We start from the raw sequence: 27,372 nt of genomic DNA, 5'->3' as shown, positions 1-27,372 counted from the left end.
ACAGCTCAAAGCACTAGAAAAAGAAGAGCAGACCAATACCAAAAGTAGTAGAAGACAGGAAATAGTTAAAATCAGAGCCAAAATCAACGAAATCGAAACAAAAGAAACAATCGGAAAAATTAACAAAATAAATAGTTGGTTCTTTGAAAAAATAAATAAAATTGATAAACCCTTAGCCACACTAACAAAGAGAAAGAGGGAGAAAACTCAAATTACTAAAATTCGGAATGAACAAGGAAACATCACAACAGACACGAGTGAAATACAAAACATAATTAGAAGCTATTTCGAAAATCTATACTCCAACAAAACAGAAAACCTCAAAGACATCAACAAATTTCTAGAGACATATGAACTACCTAAACTGAACGAGGAGGACATACAAAACTTAAATAAACCAATTTCAAGCAATGAAATAGAAGAGGTCATCAAAAGCCTACCAACAAAGAAAAGTCCAGGACCAGATGGGTTCTCAGCCGAGTTCTACAAACCTTTAAAGAAGAGCTCATTCCAATACTCCTCAAACTATTCCATGAAATAGAAGAGGAGGGAACCCTCCCAAACTCGTTCTATGAAGCCAATATCACCCTGATACCTAAACCAGACACAGACACATCAAGGAAAGAAAATTTCAGACCAATATCCTTAATGAACATCGATGCAAAAATTCTCAACAAAATTTTAGCAAATCGCATACAAATATATATTAAAAAGATAGTGCACCACGATCAAGTGGGTTTTATCCCAGGGATGCAAGGTTGGTTCAACATTCGGAAATCAATAAATGACATTCACCATATCAACAGACTTAAAGTTAAGAATTACATGATTATTTCAATAGATGCAGAAAAAGCATTTGATAAAATACAGCATCCCTTCATGCTCAAAACACTAGAAAAAATTGGGGTAGTGGGAACATTCCTAAACATTATAAAGGCAATCTACGCTAAGCCCATGGCTAATATCATTCTAAATGGTGAAAAACTGAAAGCGTTCCCCCTAAAAACTGGAACAAGGCAGGGATGCCTCTTTCACCACTTCTATTCAACATCGTCCTTGAGACTCTAGCCAGAGCAATCAGACAAACCAAAGAAATTAAAGGGATACGAATAGGAAAAGAAGAACTCAAACTATCCCTGTTCGCTGATGACATGATTATATATTTAGAGGAACCTGGAAATTCCACCAGAAAACTTTTAGAATTCATAAGTGAATTCAGTAAAGTAGCAGGTTACAAGATCAATGCTCATAAATCCAATGCATTTTTATACATAAGTGATGAATCTTCAGAAAGAGAAATTAGGAAAACTACCCCATTCACAATAGCATCGAAAAAAATAAAATACTTGGGAATCAATCTCACAAAAGAGGTGAAAGACCTCTACAATGAGAACTACAGAACACTAAAGAAAGAAATTCAAGAAAACCTTAGAAGATGGAAAGATCTCCCATGTTCCTGGATAGGCAGAATTAATATCGTCAAAATGGCTATACTACCTAAAGTGCTATATAGATTCAATGCAATTCCAATTAAAATCCCAATGATGTACCTTGCAGAAATAGAGCAAGCAATTATGAAATTCATCTGGAAGAATAAAAAACCTAGAATAGCTAAAGCAATCCTCAGTAGCAAGAGCGAAGCAGGGGGTATCGCAATACCAGATCTTCAACACTACTACAAAGCAATAGTAACAAAAACGGCATGGTATTGGTACCAAAATAGACAGGTAGATCAATGGTACAGAATAGAGGACACAGACACAAACCCAAATAAATACAATTTTCTCATACTAGACAAAGGTTCCAACAATATGCAATGGAGAAAAGATAGCCTCTTCAACAAATGGTGCTGGGAAAACTGGAAAACCATATGCAATAGAATGAAATTAAACCCCTATCTCTCACCCTACACAAAACTCAACTCAAAATGGATCAAGGACCTTGGAATCAGACCAGAGACCCTGCATCTTATAGAAGAAAAAGTAGGTCCAAATCTTCAACTTGTTGGCTTAGGATCAGACTTCCTTAACAGGACTCCCATAGCACAAGAAATAAAAGCAAGAATCAACAACTGGGATAGATTCAAACTTAAAAGCTTTCTCTCAGCAAAGGAAACTATCAGAAATGTGAAGAGAGAGCCTACAGAGTGGGAGAATATCTTTGCCAACCATACCTCAGATAGAGCGCTAATTTCCAGAATCTATAAAGAACTCAAAAAACTCTACACGAAGAATACAAATAATCCAATCAACAAATGGGCTAAGGAAATGAACAGACACTTCACAGAAGAAGATCTACAAGCAATCAACAAACATATGGAAAAATATTCAACATCTCTAGTATAATAAGAGAAATGCAAATCAAAACTACCCTAAGATTTCATCTCACCCCAATTAGATTGGCGATTATCAAGAATACAAGCAACAATAGGTGTTGGCGAGGATGTGGTGAAAAAGGAACACTCAAACATTGCTGGTGGGGTTGCAAATTAGTGCAGCCACTCTGGAAAGCAGTGTGGAGATTCCTCAGAAAGCTTGGAATGGAAACACCATTTGACCCAGCTATCCCACTCCTTGGCCTATACCCAAAGGACTTAAAATCAGCATACTACAGAGATACAGCCACATCAATGTTCATTGCTGCTCAATTCACCATAGCCAGATTGTGGAACCAACCTAGATGCCCTTCAGTTGATGAATGGATAAAGAAACTGTGGCATATTTATACAATGGAATATTACTCCGCAATGAAGAATGATAAAATTATGGCATTTGTAGGCAAATGGTCGAAATTGGAGAATATCATGCTAAGTGAGATAAGCCAGTCTCAAAAAACTAAAGGACGAATGATCTCGCTGATAAGCGGATGAGGACATATAATGGGGGTGGGAGGGGTTAGCATTAGGTTTAGGGTTAGGTTTAGAGTTAGGCTAAGGAGAGCGGTAAGAATGAAGGAAAGAAGGACTGTGTAGAGGGAAAAGAGGGGTGGGAGGGGTGGGGGGGAGGGGAAAAATGAAATAAACATCATTACCCTATGTAAATGTAAAAAAAATAAAATAAAATAAAATAAAAAAAAGAAGAGTCGAGCTTGCAAAAAAAAAAAAAAAAAAAGAATGGAACGTTATATTCCATGTATGTGTAATATGTCAAATTACACTTTACTGTCATGCGTATACCAAAAAAATTTAAAAATAAAAAAAAAAAAAACAGTGAATGTCACCTGGGAGAGTTAGAGCGCCTATCAAAACTTTCATTTCAGGGTGATTGTATGCGAGGCCAAGGCTGCACACCCTCAGAGCACTATCAGAGGTTTAACAATGAGAGAGGAAATAACACTTCACTAAAATAATCTTAGTCAGTCACTAAACAATGAAGCACATTATAATAGCAAGCCCTAGGGAGATGGGGAGAAGAGTATCTGAAATTGATACAATATGTTATATAAAATGTCCAGCTTCCAAGAAAAAGTATAAAATAAGGTAAGAGACAGGAAAGTATGATTCATATGCCAATAAAAGCAAGCAATTGAGCCTTTTTGGCAAAGCAACCAGATATTGAATTTAGCAGACTGAGACTTCAACTTAGCTTAGAAATAGTACAAAGAACAAGAGGAAACCATGATTTAACTAGTAAAGGAACTAATTGCATGATGACAATTTGCATCAAATAAAAAACATCGATTAAGGAGAAATTTTTAAAAAACCTAATTGGAAATGACAGTTAAAATACACAATAACTGAAATTGAAAAAGTAACAGTTAGGGGTTCAACAGTAAATTTGGCTGACAGAAGAAACAATTAGTAAACTTGATAAATCAAAGAAAAAGAATGAAGAAAAATGAATACAATGAAATGTGAACTGTGAGGCACTATTAATACAGCAAACATGCATATGTGAGTACCAAGAGAGGAGAAAAGGAGCGGGGATATTTAAAGAAATAATAATCAAAAATGTATCATATTTATTTTTAAAAATATTAACATATATCCAGGATGCTGAACAAACTTCAAGTAGGATAAACACAAAACAAGCCACAAATAGACCATCAGAGTAAACATTCTCAAAAGTCAAAGATAAGGAGAAAATCTCAAAAGAAGTAATAGATAAAAATGGCTTGTCATTTTTGAGCAAACTCCAATAAGATGAATCTCTAACTTCTCACCAGAAACAGTGAAATCCAGAAGACAATGGGATAACATATTCAAAGGGCCCAAAAAACTGTCCAACAAGAATCATATACTCAGAAAAGTTATCCTCCAAAAATGAAGGCAAACTGAATACCCCATGTGAAAATAAACTGAGAATGTTTGTTATCATACCACCTTAGAAAAAAACCAAAATGTGATTTCAGGGTAATAGCAAGAAAACAGGTGATAATTCAAATCCATGTGAAAAAAAAAACAAAGGACAACAATAATGGTAATTATATTATGAAAAATAGTCTAAATATATATTTCTTCTTCTCTACAATGCATTAAAAGGAATTCACATAAAATGATATGTATTATTGTGTATATACATGTGTGTGGTGTATATAATATGTGTGTGTGTGTGTGTGTGTGTGTGTGTGTGTAATATATTTGCCAATAATAGCACAAACAAGTGGATGGGAGCAAAGCTGGACTGGACTAAGGAAATGATTACAGAAGGTAAACATGAATCCAGAGGAACAAATGAAGAGGACCAGAAATGATAACAATGATTAATGTGACAAAAATTATAAGCATATATTTGTTGTGCTATCTTCATATTCCTTAAAAGTCATAAAATCATATAAACTAATAATTGTAAAATATATTATTGACTCTGAAAACACATAGACTGAAAGTGAATAAATAATAAAAGATATCCCACGCAAGTGGTAACCAAAGGAGAACAGAGATGTCAATCCTTGTATTAGACAAAGTAGACTTTAAGTCAAAAACTGCCACAATAGAAGATGTCATTATAAAATGATAGAGGGTCAATACCTCAAGAGGGTATAACACTTGTAAAACATATGCACCTAACTTTGAAGTACTTAAATATATAAAGCAAATAGTAACATAATTAAAGGGAGAAATAGAAGCAATACAATAAAGAGGAGACCTAAATATCTGACTTTCAAAAGTGGAAAGATAATTCAGGCAGAAAATCAGTAAAAAAACAATATACTTAAATGACATCATAAACCAAATGCATCTAACAGACATATACAGGATACTATATTCAACAGTAGCAGAATACATGTTCTTCTTAAGTGAACAAAGAACATTCACCATGATAGATAATATGTCAGACCACAAAACAAGTCTTAAGAAATTTAAGAGGACTGAAATTGTATCAACTACCTTTTCCAATCGTAACAGTATGAAATTAGAAATAAATAACAGGAGAAGCCATGGAAAATTTACAAACATGTGGAAATTAAAGAACATGCTCCTGAACAACCAATGGGTCAAATAAGAAGCCAAAAGGAAAATTGAAAAATATCTTAAGACAAATAACAATGGAAATACAACATAACAAAACATATAGAATGCAGCAAAAGCAGTTTATAAGAGGAAAGTTTATGGTAATGAACATCTATGTTAAGAAAGAAAAAAGAGCATAAAAACAATCTAATGTTACACTTAAAGAAAGTAGAAAAAAGAAGAACAAACTAACCTCAAGGTTAGCAGAAGGAAGGGAATATTTTACAGAGATCAGAGATGAAATAAATGAAATAGGAACTAGAAATCAATAGATCAATAAAACTAAGAGAAGACTCAAACTTATGAATGACAGAAGATACATTACAAGTAATACCCTGGAACTACAAAGAATAAGAAACGATCATGAACAACTATATGTCAACAAATTGATAACAATAAAATGGATGAGTTCCTAGAAATATACAGCTTACCAAAACTGAATCATTAAGCAATAGAAAATCTGAACAAATTAATATTGAACAAGGGCATTAAATCAGTGATTTAAAAAAAAAAAACCATTGAAGAAAAGTCCAGGAACTGATGTTTTACTGGTGAAATTTACCAAACATTTAAAAAAAGAGTTAATGCAAATCCTTCTCAAAGTCTTCAGAAAATGGAAGAGGAAATACTTCCAAACTCATCTTATAAGACCAGAATTACCCTGATACCAAATCCAGACAAGGATACTATCAGACAAGAAAACTACAGGCCAATATAATATCCCTGATGAACATAACTGCAAATAATCTCAGCAAAATACTAGCAGACCAAATTAAAAAGCACATCAAAATGGTCATACATCATGATCAAGTAGGATTTATTACTTGGATGCAAGGATGATTCAACATGCATACATTAATAAATATGATATACTACATTAATGAAATGAAAGATAAAAACCATATGAGCATTTCAACTGATGCAGAGAAAGAAACTGATGAAATTCAACATCTTTCATGATAAACACTCTCAACAAGTTAGGTATAGAAGGAATGTCACTCAACATGGTAAAAGCCATATACAAGCCCACAGCTAACACCACACTCAATGGTGAAAGTCACAGATTTCTAAGACACAGGACAAAGCAAGAATGCCCAAATTCACGACTTTTACTCAACACAGTACTTGAAGTCACAGTCAGAGCAATTAGATAAGAAAAGAAAAAAGAAAAAAAAAGAACACTCAATACCCAATTGAAAAGGAAAGAAGTAAAAATAAAAAAGTCTGCTATTGCAGATGTTGTGATCTTACATACAGAAATCTCTAAAGACTCAAAAAACAAAAACAAAAACAAAAAAGCCCTGATAGAACTAACACAAGAATTCAGTAAAGTTAAAGGATTCAAAATCAACATACAAAATCAGTAACATCTCTATATGTTAACAACTTTCTGAAAAAGAAACCAAAAAAACAATCCCATTTAAAATAGCTTCAAAAATAAAATATTTAGGAATAAATTAAACTAAGAAAATAAAGATTTATACACTGAAAACTATAAAATATTAGTGAAAGGAATTGGAGAAGACACAAATAAATGGAAAGACACTCCATATTCACCTATTGGAGGAAATAATAATGCTAAAATGTCTATACTAGCGTAAGTAATCTGAAGATTCGATGCAATCCTATCACAATTCCGATGACATTATTATAAAAAAAAAAAGAATTCTAAAATTCACATGGAACCACAAAAGACTCCAAATAGTCAAAGCAATGATGAGCAAAAACAAAAAATTTTGACTTTTGGGGCCTATAGAAAGAATTAAATCATAAGTAGGATTTATTTCAAGAATGCAAGCTTGATTAAACATACAAGATCAATTAATGCAATGCACCATATATTGATAAAATTTTAAAAAATATATAATTATCTCAGCAGATGCAGATAAATCACTTAATAAAATACAATGCTCTTCTGATAAAATCATTCAACAAACTAAAAGAAAAGTTCCTCAGTTCAATAAAGGATATCTATTTTAAAAACCCAGAGTTAACATAAAACTGAATGGTGAAAAACATACATTTTTAAGGTTACCCCTAATACAATTGAAAAATGATCCATAAATCCTATCCATGGATATCTATCACAAAGAAATACACACTATGTCATATGGATATGTTGCAATGCAGTACTGTTCCTAGAAACAAAACGCAAGTGCATCAATAGGGCAATGATTGAATAAATCATGTGATATTCACAGCCTAGAATACTATACAACCACTACAGTGGACCAAAGCCAAAGCAATTGTCTCTGAGAGGCTTCAGTGGATGTTTTTCTCCATGTAGAATGCAAGATGCAGAAAACTGGGTATATACTATTCTATAAATGACAAATTTATATAAAAGCATGGATTTATATGAATGGACAAATGTTATACTTAGACATATGTATACATATATATGTGTTATATCTTAGGGTAAAATATGAAAGAATGATATTCTCAATTATTCATATGAATTAGTAGGGGTGAAGTAGGGCATAGTTGGGGAAAGGGAGAAAAAAGGGAAATAGCAAGAAATAAAACAAATGATTACCTTTCAAGTTAGGGACAGTTGGTTTGCTCCGCTCAGAGCCACCAAGGCTAGCTCCCTGGTAGAGTATTTTCAGTGAATTTTCTGGTACACAATTTATTGTCGCAGCCACACTTGTGAAAAAATATGCCTTAACCAAATAAAATTTATTTAGAAGATGTGGTTGTCCAATTGTAACCAGAACTACAGGCAAGCCTCTATTTATTAATTCATCAAGTGCCTAAAAAATGGAAAAATAGGGAGGGGAGTAAATCAGTAAAAATTTTAAAAGATATTATTAGCTTCTTTCTCCAATTGCATTCCCCATTTTGTGCTGGATGAAAGAATACAGGAAAAGACAGGAACTTCCATAAATGGCAGGTATTATGGTTAAGATTTTCAATATTTCAAACATTTATATTATTTTTATTGGTGCATGATAATTATACAAAGTAGTTGGATTGTGTCATATTCATACATGTACATAATATAATTTGATCAATTTCATTCCATGGTATGTCCACTTGCCCTCATCTTCTTAACAGTTTCTCTTCAGTTTTCATGAGATCCCTTTTTTCTCTTTAGCTTCTACATATTAGAGAAAAAATACAACCCTTTTACTTTTTGTAGATGTCTATTAAGTCCAAAGTATATTGTTTAAGTCTGCAGATATAGTATCTTTGCTGATTTTATATATGGATGACCTATCTATTTGTGAGAGAGATGTACTGAAATCACCCAGTATTGTTGTATTGGGACACATCTGGGCCTTTATGTCAAGTATCCTTTATTTTATGTAATTAAGTGCACCAACATTTGGGGGACAAACAATTATTATCATTCCATCTTCCCATTGGATTGTTCCCTTTACTAGTAAGCAATAACCTTTTTTGTCTCTTCTGTCTAATTTTGGGTTGAACCCTGCTTTGGTGGAGAGTAACTATTCCTACTTGCTTTGAAGTTCCATTTGCATGGAATATAATTTTCCATTCTTTCATTTTCAGCCTGCAGATGTCTTTGCCTATGGCATGTGTTTCTTTCAGGCAGCATATAGCCGAGTCTTCTTTTTTAATCCAATCTGCCAGTCTGTGTCTGAATTATAGAATTGAGATAATTTATATTTGGCTTTATTATAGAGAGGTGTTTATTACTTCTTGCCATTTTTATTTATTCCTAATAAATAATCAATCATAATTCTCATTTTCTTATCTACTCTTTTAATGAGATTTATTCTTTCCTAAGTGATCTGTCATTGCCCACCAATTTCTGACCTGTTTCATGTGCTAGCCCTGCCACATGAGAGTGAACTTGATCCTCAGAGTGAGGGAAAGGATACTTCATCTAAATAAACAGCAAAAGTCATCATCCATGCACAAAGACCACTCTGTTTTAGCATGAGTAAATTAAAGACACTTAGAGATAGTTTGAAAAGAATGAAAAGACAAGCAGTCTCCCTACCCAGCTTAGAATCCATGGTCAATCATACCCCTCCTTGTACATATCATTAATTCCCTTGCCCTGCTCTCTTGCACACATACCTCCTTGGTAAAATCATAGGCACAACTCTGAAATCAAACTTTAAGCCATCTTAGGGTTCACTATTAAAGAAGACTGGAGAAGATCACACAAACACACAAATGGTCCTATTGTAAGTCCTCACTCTGAACCTCAGTGCTGCCTAGCAATCTCTAAATTTTGCCAGTCTATACACTCTCCTTATCTCCTATTCAATCATTTCAATGCCCTTCTCTCCCCTAAATTCTAATCGTTTCCTCATTCTCCTTCTCCCAGCTAATGACCTTTCCTTCCTCCATTAAACTGAGAAAACTGAAGCAAAGTAAAGCATCCAGACCTCACTGCTCCAACTAGCTCATCCACCTAAGCACTTTTCTTCCCATTGCCTAAAGCTATTGCTCTACTTAGGCCATCATTCCTGTCCCCATTAATTTTCTCAGTGATTCCCTCCTGCATCAGAAATGTTTCCCACACAGACATTCCTATCAGCACATAGCCATCATGTCATCTCCTTCACCTTAAAAACCAAAACCTTTATAACCTAATTTCCTTAAGTTACTCCTCTAATACTTTGCTACCCTGCACAGCAACTCTCTTAACAATTGTCAATATTCTTAACCAATGTAACTCCACATCATATACAGCCACAAGAATGGGAGGTTACACTCCATGTATGTATAATATGTCAAAACACATTCTACTGTCATGTAACCAAAAAAGAACAAATTAAAAATTTTAAAAAAGAATTGTCAATATTCTAGTTTCTATCACTTTGTTTGCTTTTACACTCACTCCATCTCTACATTCAAACCCTTTGGTCAAGATTACCAATGCCTACACTTGGTTAAATCCAACGTTCAATTCCAGTGCTCATATACATGCTACTTCTAATCTAACCATTACTTTATATGCACATTAAACCGTCACATCATCATCTGTAAATTGCATTCTAATTTCAAAGATGTTAAAAGAGAAAAAAATCATGTTTAAGACTGAGTGACTTATGATACTTGATTTTATACTATTGATCATCTCCCTCTTTCTTAAGTGCTTTTTTCTCTTGGATTTTGGGCTATCATGATCCTTTTGTTTCCCTCAAATCCTACTAGCCCCTGCTTTTCATTCTTCTTTGATGGTTCCTTCTCTTATCCTGTACCTCTAAATACTGTAATCTTCCAGGACCCAGTCCTCACTCTCTCCCCTTAGATGATCTTAAACAGGTTCTTGTTTTACTTCATCTAAAGGCTAATGAAATCACAAGCATTTCTATCTAGCTCCAATCTCTCTTCTGGATTCAAAATTCACAATATGAAAAACTGACATCTCCTCCACTTAGATATCTAAGACATATCTCAAATTCCATGTGTCTAAAACTATATTCCTCATATCCCCTCCCACCCCACCCCCTACACACAAGCTTCATGAAGACTGAGAATGTGTCTATCTCGTTAATTGACTGATGAATTTAAACTATTGGCAGAATCAGAACAGTGGATTCAACAGATTAACCAAAGTTGTCCACACCTCTGCTCAAATCTCTCTAGTGACTAAGTTACAATGTCCCTTATAAATCCCTTCTTAATTTGACCTCTCTGACTTTATGTCTTATGTCTCCCCACCATCATTCACACAGCTATAGACACTTTGCTCAAGAAGTCTCTCAGCAAGATAAATAATCCTGCTTCAAGGCCTTTGCACTTGCCGTTCCCTCTTTCTAGATTGTTCTTTCTCTGGATTGCATATGACTTACACCTTTACCTGTTTCAAGTCTGTTCACAGAAGTCATCATGGCGAAGACTCAACTGATCACCCTATTTAAAATTAAAATCTTCACCCTAGCCCATGCTCCCAATCCCTTTCACCTACTTTTGAGTTTATTTTTTCCCATAACAAGGTTCTCCTATTGCAAAATATGTACTTTACTTGTTTATATATTATGTTTATTCCTATTTCTGTATATTAATATAAGATTCAAGAGGTCTGAGGTTTGTCTGGAGTGCTGATTGATGCATTTTATTGACAACATCAGACCAGTGCCTTGCATACAACAGGCTCTCAATAGATTTTTTTTTGGAGTTAATATAAAAGATGCTAGAGCTACTTATTCTAGAGAAGAGGAAAATTATTTGCCTTATGTAAATAAAATAATTAACATTGCTTGGGAAAGTTTGAAGCAACAGTGGCAGAGGGGAGGTTTGTTGCTATTGTTTATTCTTCCTTCTGAAACTTTTCTAAAGGGCTGAAATCAATGCATTCAGAAGAGCGGCACATGGAACAGCCATTGGGTCTGATATTCTGCCCAGCTGTTGCACTAGGAAAATGATTGACCCTCCCTTTCTAGAGGAGAAACTTCAGATGGACTAGGGGTGAGGAGAGAGGACATTTCTCTTCTCTGTTCCTTCCACAGCAAACAGTGATTTAATGAGCGTTGACAATTACACACAAACACTTGAGGATCAAAGGAAGATTAATTAGTAATGCTATTTAACACTCCTTTCTCTTCCTCAATGTAGAAAATACAAAGTGTAATCTGAAGAGTCTTAAGCGGGCCAACAGTACTGTTTTAATTAATTAGCTATTAGAAATCAGGTTTCCATTATACTGTCAGTCTCTTTTTGTATAAAAAGAAACTATCAGACAGACATTCTTTTTATACAAAAAATTGCTCCTTAAGGAACTGCTTTTAGGATATTCTAGCATTTATGACTGAAAAGACATAAATACTCTTAAACTCCCTGAGGTCTTAAAACACTAAAATAAGATATGAATATGTATTTATATCTTCCTAATACTAGCTCTTTCATTTCAGGCCACTTGCTTATAAATTAAAATTGAATTTTAGGCAAAAATATTGAATCATATGAAGCATAATTAAAAGTAAACTTTGTGAAATAAAATTAACAATAATAGGAAAATAATAAGATTACATTTAATAAAAGACGAACCTATCTCTATTAAAATTATGGAAAACAAAATAAAATAATGTTGAGGAAATATCTCTCAAGTTATTTAATAAAAAACAAATACCTTGTTTAAAACAGGATGCCATTTCATAGCATTTAAAAACTAAATGAACCTATGTGTACTCTCTGTGCACATTAACTGTGGATACCTTCCCCATTTCTAATGTCCTGTAATCATGGTTGTGATACCACATTTTTGTCCCAGCATTTTCTAGGGGATGGACTGCCAATATCCCTAGAATTTTTTAAATGGTTATTTGAAGATATTTCAATGCTACTAGGACATCAAACACTTAAATTCAGTCATTCAATTATTGACTATCCTAAATGTATTTAAATGGGCAGTCTCATTTTCTTTTTGTGGAAAATATTGGGGAAACCAGAGGAGCAGCTTAATGGAAATGCCAAATGAAAACACTGGCAACCACTGACTGACAGACTAGGAACTGGCAACCAAGGATATGAGTAAAATAAGTAATGAACCAGGGGGCCATTTCAAAAGAGAGCCCTTTTCTTATATTCAGAGTCCACTGTTAGGTAACCGAGATAAATATCAAAGCTAGAGATAATCATCATGGCTAGATGAGTAAGCTGAATACACATCTTTATGAAAAACAGGAGCAGTAACAGCTATTTGCTAGAACAGTTTGATCCAATCCTACCTCTGGTCTCAGGATTGTGAGATACAACCCTCTATTAGAAATATTATGTAGATTTCCCACACCAAAGATTTTACTTACCGAAGAGTTGAAAAGACTCAAAAATTATCCACACTAAAAAGAATTATCCACGTTATATATCCAATGTTTAGAAAATATTATTATTCTTACCTGTACATTTTCTTTGTTGGTAAGAGGTTTTCCTGAGTCAAATGATGGAAACATCTGTCAAAGAACAAAATATTAACAGTAGGAACCAGATTATTTGAGTATTCTTTTAAATGAAACTATTAATGTGTTCTAAAATGATTTTAAGTACCATTTTTATTATAAAAGTGATAAATGCTCTAGTCATAAAAGATTAATATAAAGAAGAAAGTAAAAATCATACATGAGTCAATCTCCTTTATGAGTTCAGTGTTAATATTTTGATGTCTTCCCTGCCAATTTACTTCAATGCATTTTTAAAATTATATATATATTTGTATTTCATTTTCACTAAGTATGATATCATTATTTTTTTCTGATACCTTTATTTATAACTTCAGTCTGACAGGAAATACTTGCCTATGAATGGAGCATGATTACCTCTTTCCCACTGTTAGACATCTAATGGGCTGCTTCCCACCACCACTCCACAAATCAGCCTTAGTTTAAACAACACTGATACCCATTTTGTCTGTATTTCTGATTATTGTCTCTGTATATATTCCTGGAAGCAGAATTTGTGGATCAAAATATAGGACTATATTGAGAAAACAGAAATTGTCTGGCCCAATTTATACTCCCACACATATTGTATAAAAATTCCAGAATTCTAATAGCATTGAGTATTATCACTTAAAATAGTCTTTGTAATTCAGTTTTCGTAATTAGTAAATACTAATTACTAAATTAGTAAATTACTATTCAGTAAATAGTAATTCAGTTTTACCTCAAACTGACTGTTTTTGTGGTTCTTTTTCTTGTTTTGTGAATAATCTATTAATATATTTAGCTATAAATTTAATGGTGCACCAAGGAAATGATCATTTGTCACAAAAGATTGTTGTATCATGGAGTAGAATAAGGCCCTCTTGGAAGAGAAGCCCCTTTGGAAAAGATGTTCATTAATAGAAGCCAATGCTGACATCCCTTGCATATCAGCTTGGTCACCAGGAAGTCACCAATAGCTTCCACAGAGAGTCTGGCCATACATGGTTGGTGCACTGCCTCTTTACGAGATAATTCTATGGTCATAAGAAAGTTCAAGAGTGGCTAGAAGTACAGGGAACAACCCTTACAAATGAGGAACAAGAGACTTGTTCCAACCCAGCTGCCATGGCAGGGACATTCTTCTTAACGCTCTCTGGATGGGCCTTCCCTGGTGTGACATTCCCACTCACCATACACCCTGGAATTGCCTTCCAGTACACTATTTGCTTACAAATATCTGTCTCACGATTTGCTTTTGAGGAACTCCCAAACCAATACATCATTTATAGCTTTTATTGGAGGAAAGTATTAGTGATTTTAAAAATTCTTTTTTTGAAGATACATTTTACTGCCTAGAATACATAGAAAAGTTAGTAACTGAATATGGTGATGGTAGTCTCTGGTGCTATAAATTGAAAAGAGTTGATAGTGGAACTTTAGATTTGGTGATAAGAGCAGAATCTTGATATGAATATAACGTTAAATATAGGATTTTTTAAAGGGCTATGAAAAATCCAATAGTAATCCATAAGATTTTTTTTCAGTTACTTCCTTTACAAGTGAAATTTAATTCATTAATCCCTTCTTTAAATAACTGGCCTGCAGCCTAATAACATTGGCACCTATTTTAATTATAAACCCTGAAAGCATTTCCTCTTTTAATTACACTTTTTAAATTCCCAATTGAAGCTGGAAAGCTGCAAATTAACTTTGAGAATACAAAACTTGAAGTCAGAATCTATTGGGAGATAATTCCCCCACACAGTTATCTTATGAAAGCTGGTGGGTAAAAATGAAGGCTGGAATTTACATATAAAAAATTAGTTTCAGACTTTTTGGTTGTTTATTTTGGTGAAAACTGTGGCCATTGAAAATTCTCATTTCTCATTATTCTACCCATTGGTTTCTCTTTCCTTCTCATCTTCTAAATGTGTATGACCTCAAGTTCAGTTTTCTCTTTTCCATATTTCTCTGTTTGCCTCAGATCCTAGTTGATTGCACCTAGTTTTATGATTCTAAATCTCTGTGCTCATGCTCCCAAACTTATACCTGCAACCCCAAACTCTCCCCTGAATTACAGCCTCTATATATACTCTTTGCACCTATATATGCTACATATCCACCTGGTTGTCTACTATGGATCTCATACTTATCACCTTCAGTTCCTACCAGGAACAGCATTCCCCTTCTCAGTATACAAAAACTTCTTCCTACCAGTTGTTCATGTTGAACACTCAGCAGTCACCTTGACTTAGTCTCTTTCATCCCACACCTAAACCATCATCAGCAAATGCTGTCAGCTCTATCTTCACAATATACCCATAACAGGAACCATTGCTTACTACCTCCACCACTATTAACCAAGCCATTATCATGTCTCAACCAAATTGTTTGCAACAACCTTCTCATTGGTCTATTTATGCTTTGTTTGATCACAGTTTATTTCAGAAAAAGCAAACAAAGTAGTTGATTTATATTTAATTCCTATCATGTCGCGTCTCTGCTCAAAACTCTGTAAGGTTTCCCATTGGGTTGAGAGTAAATGCCAGTCCTTATCAAGCCCTATGAGGTCTTATATAACCTGGTTCCTGGGTTCTAACCTCCTCTTCTCTTTCTGCAATCTCATTTGGCGTTGTTGGTTTCCCTCAACCACATCTTGCAAGCATCCTTCTCAGAGCCTTACAATTCCTCCCCCTTGGGAGGCTGTTTTCACAGATCTTCTCATGGTTCACTTCCCTTGAAATGTGCTTATTAGATAACCCTTCCAGACCAGCCTGAATAAAACAGCAATCTGTGCTGCCCTGGTTACTGGTTCCCCTCAACTCAGCTGGACTGACCCTCATAACTCCACCTGACTTATATTTATGTGCTAAATATGTTTACTATTAGTCTCCCTCCCTGGACTATGAGCTCCATTTGTATTTTACTGCTCCATCCCCAGCCTAGAAAAATGACTATATTCAGTAAGCACTTAAGAAACACCATACATGAATTAAAATATAATTTTAATAGCAAAATACAAACCATTTACATTAGGGAAAGACTGTTGATGGAGATGCAAGCAATAAAATACTACTAACTTAATCCAGGTAAGAAGATGAATTCATTTACACCACAAAAAATGAAGGAAATAACCAACTTATTCCTCTCTTAATAGGTAGGAAGGTAGTAGATAGATAAACACAGATACACACACATCATGTATACTGCATATAACACATAGATATGATTTCTATATATAGACATAGATACATAGATGTTTATTTATTTACTTATTATTATTATAGTTTGGTTTTTTTTTTCAGTGCTGTGGATTGAACCTAGGGTTTCATGCATGCTAGGCAAGGACTCTAATACTAAGTCACATCTCTGTCCCTATAATAATAAATTATAATGTTGTAGCAGTTGTATGGAATAAAAAGAAGTATATTTTAAAGGAATATGCTAAAGTAGTGAACACAATATGTAAAATATATTGTCATCTTATGCAACTGATTTCCAAGATTTAAATCTCATTCCCCCAGGTTCTTTTAGGTCCTCCAAATTCAAATCAGACCAGAATATATTTTGTCTGTCAGTCTCACTCCTTGTATATGCGGTCTCCCCCAGGCAAAAGGACTTTCTACCCTGCTCCCACCCATTTCCTTTATTCATGGCCCATATGGATCCAAGCATCTGACTCCCAGATCAACACAAAGACCAAAGCAGAGGAAAATAATAACTCACTCATTTAATTTCTGCTTCCACCGTAAATTCTAACACTTGTTTTCAAGGATGCTTAGTTATCCAGTTTATAAATATAAATTAAGCAAATCAGGTAAAACTGTCTCCTAAAATCAAAACATTCTGGGCAAAATAGAGAAGAATGTTCATTCCCCACAGAAATCAGAAGAAATCCAAAGAAAACATTCTTAACTCTTTGGTGTAATGCATATAAATCAAAAAGATCCAAACAAGTCATAAGGAAAGATTATTGTGAGTAAGAACATTAACCAGAATTATAGGAATAGACTCAAAAACCTAAAATATGTGGGTGATGTGTCTAAAGAAATGGCCTACAACAACTATAATAAAAAGCAATATGCAGTGTCCCTATGTCAGAATTCCATTGCAAAAATCTATTCCAGACAGATGAAAACTCATAAAATCTGATATAACTGTAACCAGGTTCAATAAAGAGGTGTGGAATACTAGAGACATGTAAATATACTTTTGTTGGAATGTTCCCTGGATTTTAGAAACAGAACCTTCAAAGAACGGTTTTGTATCAAATTAGTTACCTTAATTTTTCCAGTAGCTTTAAAGCCAGAAGGGACTGAGCAAGGCATGTTTTTTCCATAAAATATCTGGGATAACTCATAAAAGGCTTCAGAAAAGAAGTGCAAATCTGTAAGGACTTCTACCTGTAAAGGAGAGAGAAGAAGATTTTAAGTTAAATAGTTTGTTTTACTTATAAAGTAAAAATTTTAGAGAAAAGTAATCAACTCTGAGATCCAAAGTTTCTACTTAGTCACAGTAAAGTATTATGAATTAATGTTTACTAGCTAGGGAGTGAATGGAGCTTCATGTGTCTGTACACACTCCATTTTACATGTGCAATGAACCAGGAGGCTAACGAATAGTAGCAAGAAGGTTTTGGAAACAATGGGCATTTATCAGAGGTTGCTTACTTCATCAGAGGGAAACACACAGAAATATCATAGCCATGGAAAAGTTTGAAAAGTACTTCTGTTCCCATGGTAAATTGTGACTTAAAAGAAAAACAAAGCAAAAACTTTCCTGATGTTCTCAAACACTCTGAGGAAAGTCAAACAAACCAGGAGAATAACTCCACAATATATCAATATGGAGGCAACGATTAATTTTCTTATCCATAATTAGTAGCCACTGTCAATTTTAAAGGCGTGTGCTTAACATTTGATCACTATACATTTTACATGGCTTATTTTGAATATAAACCAGCAGGACTATGAAGAAATGATATAAAGAAATGAACAAACTCGAATTCATTTGTGCATTAAACATATTTGTAGAGCACTTCTTACACACTAAGCCCTCTTGGAGGTTCCAACAAAACACTACTTTTGAGACTGGGATCAGGAGGAACAACCGTGAGGAGGAGCCCTTCGAGAGAAGAGATGGTAATGACATAAGTGAGGAAGTCTTGGGAGAATGTGCTGAGGGGGGGCTGAGTACAAAGGTCATGTGGTTGGAGCAGTTTTGTGTCTTGGAGTGTTCCAGGAACAGCCTGTGTGACTGAAGCTCAGCGACTGAAGGGAAGAGGGTGGGAAGGTGGAGATGACATTAGACAGGGAAGGTCATATATAGCCTGTAGACTCCATTAGGAACTTTCTTTTTTTTTTTTTTCTATGTGATAAGAAGTTAGTAGAGACTTTGGAACAGAGCCTTAACCTGACTTGCATTTTAAAAACATCCAGTGACTTTGTAAAGAATAGAGAAGGGGTAAAATGTGCACACAGGGAATAAAATGCAAAATTAGATGAAGATAAATATAGATATATAGATATATAGATATATAAATATATATGTATACATATAACAAAAAAAGAAGAAAATCAGTTTATCCTCAGCATTTCAATCCATCTTACTTTCCATTTTCCTTTCACTATTAGCTTAAGAATCTCAAGAGTATATAAACCTTAAGGAAATAAAATGAAGGTAAGGTAAGGGGAAATTGGTTATAAAAATAAAGCTTGAAAGGCCAGGAGAACATTTTTAATGGGAAAGAAGTTGAGTTGCTTGTCTATTGAGTGTAAACTGTGGTTCTTTCCTAAGACACCTTAATCTCCAACCTCCTCAGTGCCATCTAGCACCAAGTAGACACTTAGTGTGTCTGAGACACAGAAACGCTTTCAGGTTTCTAAATGGCCATTTTTCTCATTATTTCTGTAAGAAAATTCTTTCCAAGATCTGTGTGTGGGTTAGTCTCTTCTGATCTTGACTGTAAAACTGCTGTACATGGACTACATCTGTCAAGGCTATCTCTGATTTCAGTTTATCATACCAACCTGACTGTTTAGAAAAGCAATGCTTTTAATAATAGACATAATATTTTCAGAAATGACCAATGCTGTGAACACAAACAAGCCAGATGGCAAAAAGAACTAGCTATATAAATCAACCCTCCACTCACACAAATACAGAACCATCAGCACCCTTCCAAGGAATGTTTAACATGTTGAGAAAAAGAAATCTTTGATGAAGTTGACAGATCCAGAGTGAAGCCAGACTAGCTGATCATCAAGAAGTTTTACCGATTTCAGTTTTACAGCTTTACAGTTTTAAACAGCAAGATGAATTACTGTGTACATAGTCAGAAAGCATCATTGTTTGCTGTTTCCTGATTGACTTTTCTTTCTTACCACTCAATGACCCCAGTTTACTTCAGAAAGGTCGGACAAACTTTGCTCAGACGGGCTGTTACTTCTTTTTCTGTAAGATCTATCAGTTGCTCTTTTATATTGCATCTGTCATTGTAGCTGTCAAACCCCTAATTCAGTTTTTCAATCCTAATAAACCAGTAAGATCTACTCCTGTCTCACCCTGCTCCCAACACTGTTACTAGATACCAGATTGAAGATGTCATTCTCCTAATCAAAATTCTATTAATTCCCCATCCAACCCAAAGCTGGAGAATAGAGTCCACAGTTCTTCACTGACTTTTAAGCTATTCCTGCACAAAAACAGCTGCCACATGCTAACAAATGGCTGTGGTTTGAATGTGATCCCCAATTGTTCATGTGTTTAAAAGTTAGTCCCTGAATTCACATATCGATATTTGGGGTGGGGACATTAGAAGGTGATTACGATTAGATGATGCCATGCGGGTGGAGTCCCCATGATCTTATTAGTTGCTTATAAAGAGGGGAAAAGAGATCTGAATCTGCCTCTGCTGATCTGTCACCACATGATACATTCTGCCATGCAGCAAGAAGGCTTCTCCAGATGCAGTCCCTGGATCTTAGACTTCCCAGTTTTCAGAACTCTAAGAAATAAATATATTTTCTTTATAAACTACACAATTTCAGATTTAATGTTGAAGCAACAGGAAAAAAGGCTAAGACGATAAACAAAAGTCATCTAACCAAAAAGTTTGTTCTGAATTCTGACTTTTGGAGTCCTCCGGATCTCCTCCTGTTGCTATTAATGGACACTGCAACCACGCCATGCTTCCTTCCTCTTAATAACAGAACAGAATATACCTGTAACCAAATTCTGACTCCACATTTTCCTCATTTCTCTCACTGCACAACCTCCACATTGTCTCGTCACAGTTTGGAATTCAAGTTGGGTCCCTGGTTTTCTCCAAATCGTGACCCTCTGCTGTTTCTCATGTTACCTTCTGCAAACTCCTTGCTCAGAACCTCCACTTCAGCATGACTGACCCATCTCTATTCCCTAAGCAAGTCAATATTTTCTTACCTCTTTATCATCTTCCACACTGTTTTCTGCCAAGAACATTCCCTTTCTCCTCTCTTCTACTCAGTTGTATTCTTTTCAAGTCTAAATTCTTATCTTCTTGGAAATCTGAAGGCTCAAAACCATTTCCCCCTCTTTTAAATTCTTGGAGACAATGCTCATCACACTAGTTTGCAAATGATAAAGTGACAGGTACATATATGTGACTTGTGTATATGTGCCATCTCTCTTCCCAGTTCTTACTTATAAGCAAGGACCATGGGTGACATTTCTTGGACTCAGGTTACTAACATGGGTGCTTTTAAATAGGAGGTACTCAGTAAAGGTTGTTTTAGAATTAAATCAATGAATATTTATTAAATATTTTCTAGGTTAACTCCACGATCACTAGTAGGCATTTTAGAGATGTCTGCAAATTTTAAATTCAATTCAATAATTAACAACTGAATATCAAGAATGTGAATTTATTACTTAAGTCAGTGTAGGAAATTAAAAGATAAATAAGACACAAGTCCTAACCTTAAGAATTTTGCAATCTGGAAAAGACTACTGTTGAGAGACTGGGAAAGTTATATGCAGTTTTAAGAAAAAAGTTGTTGAAATTCAAAAGCAAGAGAGTTCATAAGAATCAATAACTCAGAGAAGGTGATCCAGAAATTTTCATGGTCAACAATGAATTATTTATTCTTGAGGTTAAAATATATCAATAGCACCAAAAGTCCTCTTAGGAATTTCTTTGTTTATAATTAGAGGACAACGGACTTTTCTCAGAGGCCCAAAGGGTCTGGATAGAGATAGCAGTCCAGGGGGAAAGCTAAGCTACCCTCATTAGAAAACAGGAGGCATACAGAGGGAAAGAGTAGAGGGTATTTTTAAAAAAGGTATGCTGGAATAGAGTGTTGGAGGCCACTTGCCACCAAATGCAAGAGCTGATTTTATACCTCTTTTCCATTATGCATCTTCAGTGATGCCTTGTGGGTAATTTGAAGACGTCCATAGTGGGTATATTCACAAAATGAGAGAAAACTTCAAAACTACAAATTAGCTTATTAAAAAAAAAAAAAAAACTCACTATGAATCATTTTCCAGCATACACCAGATAATGCCACAGGAAGAGAGGCAAAAGCATAAAATGATGGCCAAGAAGTATTTTAAGCTCAAGAATGTCAAATATTCTATTTTAAATTGTTCATTTTGTCTCAACTTCAATTTCCCTGTTTTCCCAAAGTTCAATAAAGTACACAATAGAAACAAAGGTCTTAGGTGGATATATTGTGTGTGTGTGAATGTAAGAGAGAGAGTGTGTGTGTGTGTGTGTGTGTATAAAATAAGGAATAGGGTTGAATTCCATTTAAGAGTTGAGGAAGGGGCTGGGGCTGTAGCTTAGTGGTGGAGCACTTGCCTTGCATGTGTAAGGCACTGGGTTTGATCCTCAGCCCACATGTAAATAAATAACTAAAATAAAGGTATAAAACATACAATAACAATATTTTTAAAAAAAGAAAGAGTTGAAGTATAGAACAGGAAGCAAATCTGCTGGATGTTGAGTGATCCATATACAAAACAAACAGAGGTGGAAGCTTGCAGGAAAGTGGGTACAGAGAATGAGATACTTAAGGTTTCCACTCCACATGGAGTTCAAGCTGACAGCACATGAGTCTCAAAGGCAGAGAACTTTCACTGACATCTGGGTTACGGAATTAATTCTCTGACCTTGTTAATTTAATTGCCTGTGCATTGAAAAATTCTAATATACCATGATATACATAAAGGTCCTTAGGATTAAATTAACAGAAACCAAACTGGCTCGTTTACTCTGTACCAGGAAGCCAGTCTCGCAAAAGTGGTGATTTGCAAACTCTTGGTATTGGATAAGCCTTGTTTCTAGAGGTAGGTGTTCCTCACTCCACTGTGGCCCAAGCATAAAATGATCAAGACCTTTTAACTGGCTATTTCTTATACTTGACTACAATGATGTGTAAATTCTTTTTTATAAATATAACACAAAATTATTGTCAGCTTATTATTAGTAGTATTAGTCAAATCAGTGTATAACAATACTCATAATAGTTAAAGGATATCAAATGTCTTAAAAGTTTATGACATACCTTGAGGATTCTTGCTTCTAGATTTCTGATAAGGTCTTGGCAAATTCCAGAAACAAAATATTGGTACAATGCAAGGAGAGGCAGAACCTGCCAGGAGAAAAACACCCTGTTTCAAATATATTTCACCAAGTTAATAACCTAGTAATCAAATTTTGTCAAACTTTAAGCCAGGCATAATGGTGCATGCCTGTAATCCCAGCAATTTGGGAGATTGAGACAGCAGAGTGGCAAGTTGGAGGCAGCCTCGTAATTTTAGCAAGACCCCATCTCAAATAAAAAATAAAAAGGGCTGGAGATGTGGCTCAATATAGAGCATCCCTGGGTTTAATCTCCAGGATCACAAAAATAAAAATTAGCAGAATATTAAATATAGGATAAGTTATGCAAAGTATTCATTGAGTTTCCATGCTAGCAGGCTAAACCATATGGCATAAGTAAAGAAATCTGACTAGTAAACACCTTAAAAATTTCAGGGACTTAAAGTTCCAAGTAGATGCCATTTGATATCCCAAACCTAGGCTTCACATCTCTTTAAGCATGGAAAAATTAAAATCCAATTAATTATCTTCCTTGAAAAAAATTAACATAAATGAAGCCTATAGAAAATGTTTAGCAAATGAGCTATCAAATAAATGCAAAATTTAAAGCAAAGGAACTCACATTCATGTCCCCTAACTAGTTCTTACTTATTCATCTCAATATCAGCCACCGTGTGACTTCAATTAGTAATTTTTCCATTGGCAAAAGCATATTTATAACATGCCCATTATGTACTAGGTGCTGTTGAATGAGAACAAAATCTAACAAGTTCCAGTCTTTACATAGCATGAATTCTACTGATTAAAACCCAACCTTCCTCTTCACATAATATTTTAAGTTTTCTAGAGTTAAATCAAAGTTCAATTGTTTTTGCAGTCTTATGGCTATAAGTGCAGGCTAATAAACAATGGACGCTTCAATTAACTTAGCCACTATCCATCCAGAAATAAGAAAGTGCTGGGACATTGGAACAGCCCCTGATCTCAGTTCAAAACTGAAGTTCTGTTCCTGCAGCTGTGCCCTAACCCACCAAAGGGAGATGAAATAAGGATTGAGAATCCCATTGCTTAGCAAAGTTATTTACTATGGTTCTGCAGCTCTGGGTTCCATAGCAAATGTCATATTTGAAAGAAGACTCCTTAGCTTCTGAAGAAGGTTAATAAAACACAAAGTAGAAACTGTTCCCTTCTTACAAGTTCAGCTGGGGAACCTCTAATGGTAGGTCAAATGGTGGCTGCTAACAGCAATAACTTTTTTAAAAAGGCTTAGAATTAGTCTTAAATGTCTGCAAACATAATGCAATATTTTTTCTACAATTATACATTCAAACACAACAGAACATTTTCTACAATGAATACAGCACAAAACATTAAGAGTTTGTGATTACCTTTGAGATTTAGTTTCTTTTCTTTAATGAGAAATAAAACACACTATTTTATTGCTGACAATTGCTCAACTATTTAGAAAAAAAAATTCTCAATTTCTTAAGCTTTATAGGGAAAAAAAGTCTCATTTCTCTTCCAATGCAGTGATATGTATTATATATGAATATACGTAGGCAGTTAAAGGTTACCCAGGGAATAGGATCATTTTCTCAATCCAGAAATAAATACCTTTACCAGGAAGAGGAGCACCATTTTATTATTATTTTTAATAGACATTTTCTTCCCAAACCTGCCCAGTGTTAAAAGCATTTATCAAATTCTTCACTTTAATACCTGGCTTTATAATTTAACAACACATATCAGGGGCCATAAATATTTTTAATATAAAGAGAGAGTTAAATTTAGAAGAACAATATGCCAAGAGAATAGAAAATAATACATGAAAAACAGGAGCATAAGTATGAAATTTATGGAATAAAGGGGAAGTAGTAAAAGGAGAAAGAAAAGATGTCAAGAAGCAAATGTAAGGGGAAAAGAGACAAAAATAAGAGCATAGAAGAAGAGAGGAAAGAGCATAAAAAAGGAAAATAGATACAAGGAGGATCAAGAGAGTGAAGCAAATCTTTTTTAAATGCAGCCAACTTTATCTTGTATACTGTGATTTCTTTTCCCAAAGGAAAGGAGAGCTATATTTGGACTTTGGGGTTTCCTAGGACATTAGGACATTGCTTTTTAATCTCACAGCTAGAATGTGTCGTTCTCTTAGATGTACCCTTGACAGAGAAAAGACAAGAGACACAAAGAAACTTATTTTAATATGGAAATACACTCATAGTATGGATATTGACAAGAACTGAACAACTTAATGCTGGGCATTACTAGCGCACTCCATTCCTATGTTTGACATAACTATCAACGACACATTCTAGTCAAATTCACCAAACATCTTAAGAATAAAAGAAGTGAAATAATAGAATAAAAAAGGGAACAAAATCAAACAGACATTACTTTTGAGTACAAAATACAATGCAAACAATAAATTAAAGAAAGACTATTAGTATGTTATTTTTAATAAAACATAGATAAGAATCCTAAATATATAACATTTAAAAGTTAAATAAGAATTGACCAAGAGAACACTAGTAAAACTTGAAAGTAGAAAGTAAGTGGAGAAAAATGCCAGAGTGAATTAAGAGTTGTTGATTTCGCTTATCAGAGAAAACATTCAGCCTTTGGTTTTTTGGGGCTTGGCCTAATTCGCTTAGCATGATATTTTCCAATGGCAGGGGGAAGAGAAGAATGAAGGAACTTTGGATGGTGTAGGGGAAATGGGGTGAAACGGGGTAGGGAACAGAAAGGTAGTAGAATGAGACAGACAGTATTACCCTATGTATATGTATGATTACATGAATGGTGTGAATCTACACTGTATACAGTCACAGAAATGAAGAGTTGTACCCCATTTGTGTACAACGAATCAAAACGCAGTCTGTAAAAATATAAGATTTTAACAACAACAAAAAAAAGAAACTTGGTTACTAAGCAGGGTTGAGGGGGGACTTGGGGGCTTAATCAAATATGCTAAAACACTATAATATGAGCATATCCTAATAAATTTTCAATGCAGGGAAAAAAAAAAAGAGTTGTTGAGTTCACAAATTACTCACCATTAGATTTTGCTTTGCATAGTGCAGTTCACGTATGACGTAATACAGGCTTGCAATGACCGAGCAGATGTCAGCCCTGTTTCTATCCGAGAAGAGTTCAATGCCCGGGAGAAGCTGAGTGATTTCATACTGAGCATAACTTCGTTGGGCTTTGGGATGTGGAAGTGTGGTTCGAAGCAAACCCTGAAAATGACATACAGTAAAATAAAAAGCTATAAATTGCATTTGTAATGATGAAACAAAAAAATAAGTACATATTATCACTTCCTAAAGTGCTCAGCATATGTTTAACATACTATATACCATAATAAACAGTAATTATTAATGTTATTATAATTATTAATATTAGCACATTTGTCATTATTGCCTTTATCATGCAAGATGGGCTTTTAAAATTCCATAGTAGTTGTATATTTATTATTTTCAAAGAAATTGTCATTACATAAATTATTTGGTGAGGGTCAATTTGTGTTGTGCTTTGCTACTAATTTTTTTATAAACATTATTTCACTTAACGCTCCTCTAACCCACTCTTAGAAGGAATGATTACTGTCTTGAAAGTTATGTAATTGAGGTACAATAATTAACTTATCTGGGGTCACACAGCTAATGATGGCAGAAAAAAGATTCAAAGTCATGTCTATATAACTCAAAAATCTATACCAAGATTATAAATTGAGGAAATGACAACTTGAAGTCTAAATCAAGGAGAGGTAATTCCAAACTTTCAACTGCAGGAAATAAAAAGATGATCTGGTTAATGTGAACAATAATGTGAGCCCCCAAGTCCCCCCTCAACCCTGCTTAGTAACCAAGTTTCTTTTGTTTGTTGTTGTTAAAATCTTATATTTTTACAGACTGCGTTTTGATTCATTGTACACAAATGGGGTACAACTCTTCATTTCTGTGACTGTGCACAGTGTAACATAGGGTAATACTGTCTGTTTCATTCTACTACCTTTCTGTTCCCTACCCCGTTTCACCCCATTTCCCCTACACCATCCAAAGTTCCTTCATTCTTCTCTTCCCCCTGCCATTGGAAAATATCATGCTAAGCGAAATAGGCCAAGCCCCAAAAAACCAACATTGTCCTAGATTCTGGGGAAACAAGATGAATACTCTTAGGGTTTAGATGTGAGGTGTCCCCAAAAAGCTCACTTGTGAGATAATGCAAAAAAGTTCAGAGAAGAAACGATTGTGTTACAAGAGCCTTAACCCAATCAGTGACTTAATCACTTGATGGAATTAATTGAGTGGTAACTGAAGGCAGGTGGGCTGTGGCTGGAGGAGGTGGGGCATTGGGGGTGTCTTTGGGGTAAGTATTTTTTATCTGGGGAATGGAGTCTCTCTGCTTCCTGATCATCATGTGAGCTGCTTCTCTCCACCACACTTTTACGCCACTGATGTCCTGCCTCACCTTCAGCCCTGAGGAATGGA

General features: G+C 34.7%; 1 protein-coding gene across 1 annotated transcript in view; it reads right to left on the bottom strand.

The window, feature by feature from the left end:
* Nucleotides 1-27,372, bottom strand: part of Cfap54 (cilia and flagella associated protein 54) — a 315,326-nt gene that overhangs the window by 117,013 nt on the left and 170,941 nt on the right. Inside the window, exons 45-49 of the mRNA XM_047551199.1 lie at nucleotides 25,936-26,118; nucleotides 22,845-22,931; nucleotides 17,577-17,699; nucleotides 13,273-13,326; nucleotides 7,989-8,205 (exon numbers count right to left, since the gene is read on the bottom strand). Coding sequence (XP_047407155.1) covers nucleotides 7,989-8,205; nucleotides 13,273-13,326; nucleotides 17,577-17,699; nucleotides 22,845-22,931; nucleotides 25,936-26,118 — 664 coding nt within the window. The remainder of the gene's footprint in view (nucleotides 1-7,988; nucleotides 8,206-13,272; nucleotides 13,327-17,576; nucleotides 17,700-22,844; nucleotides 22,932-25,935; nucleotides 26,119-27,372) is intronic.

The sequence above is a fragment of the Sciurus carolinensis genome, chromosome 4 (assembly GCF_902686445.1).
Source record: "Sciurus carolinensis chromosome 4, mSciCar1.2, whole genome shotgun sequence".
NCBI lineage: Eukaryota > Metazoa > Chordata > Mammalia > Rodentia > Sciuridae > Sciurus > Sciurus carolinensis.
Note: the sequence above shows the minus strand (reverse complement) of the source record. Positions and strands in the feature narration are given on the sequence as shown.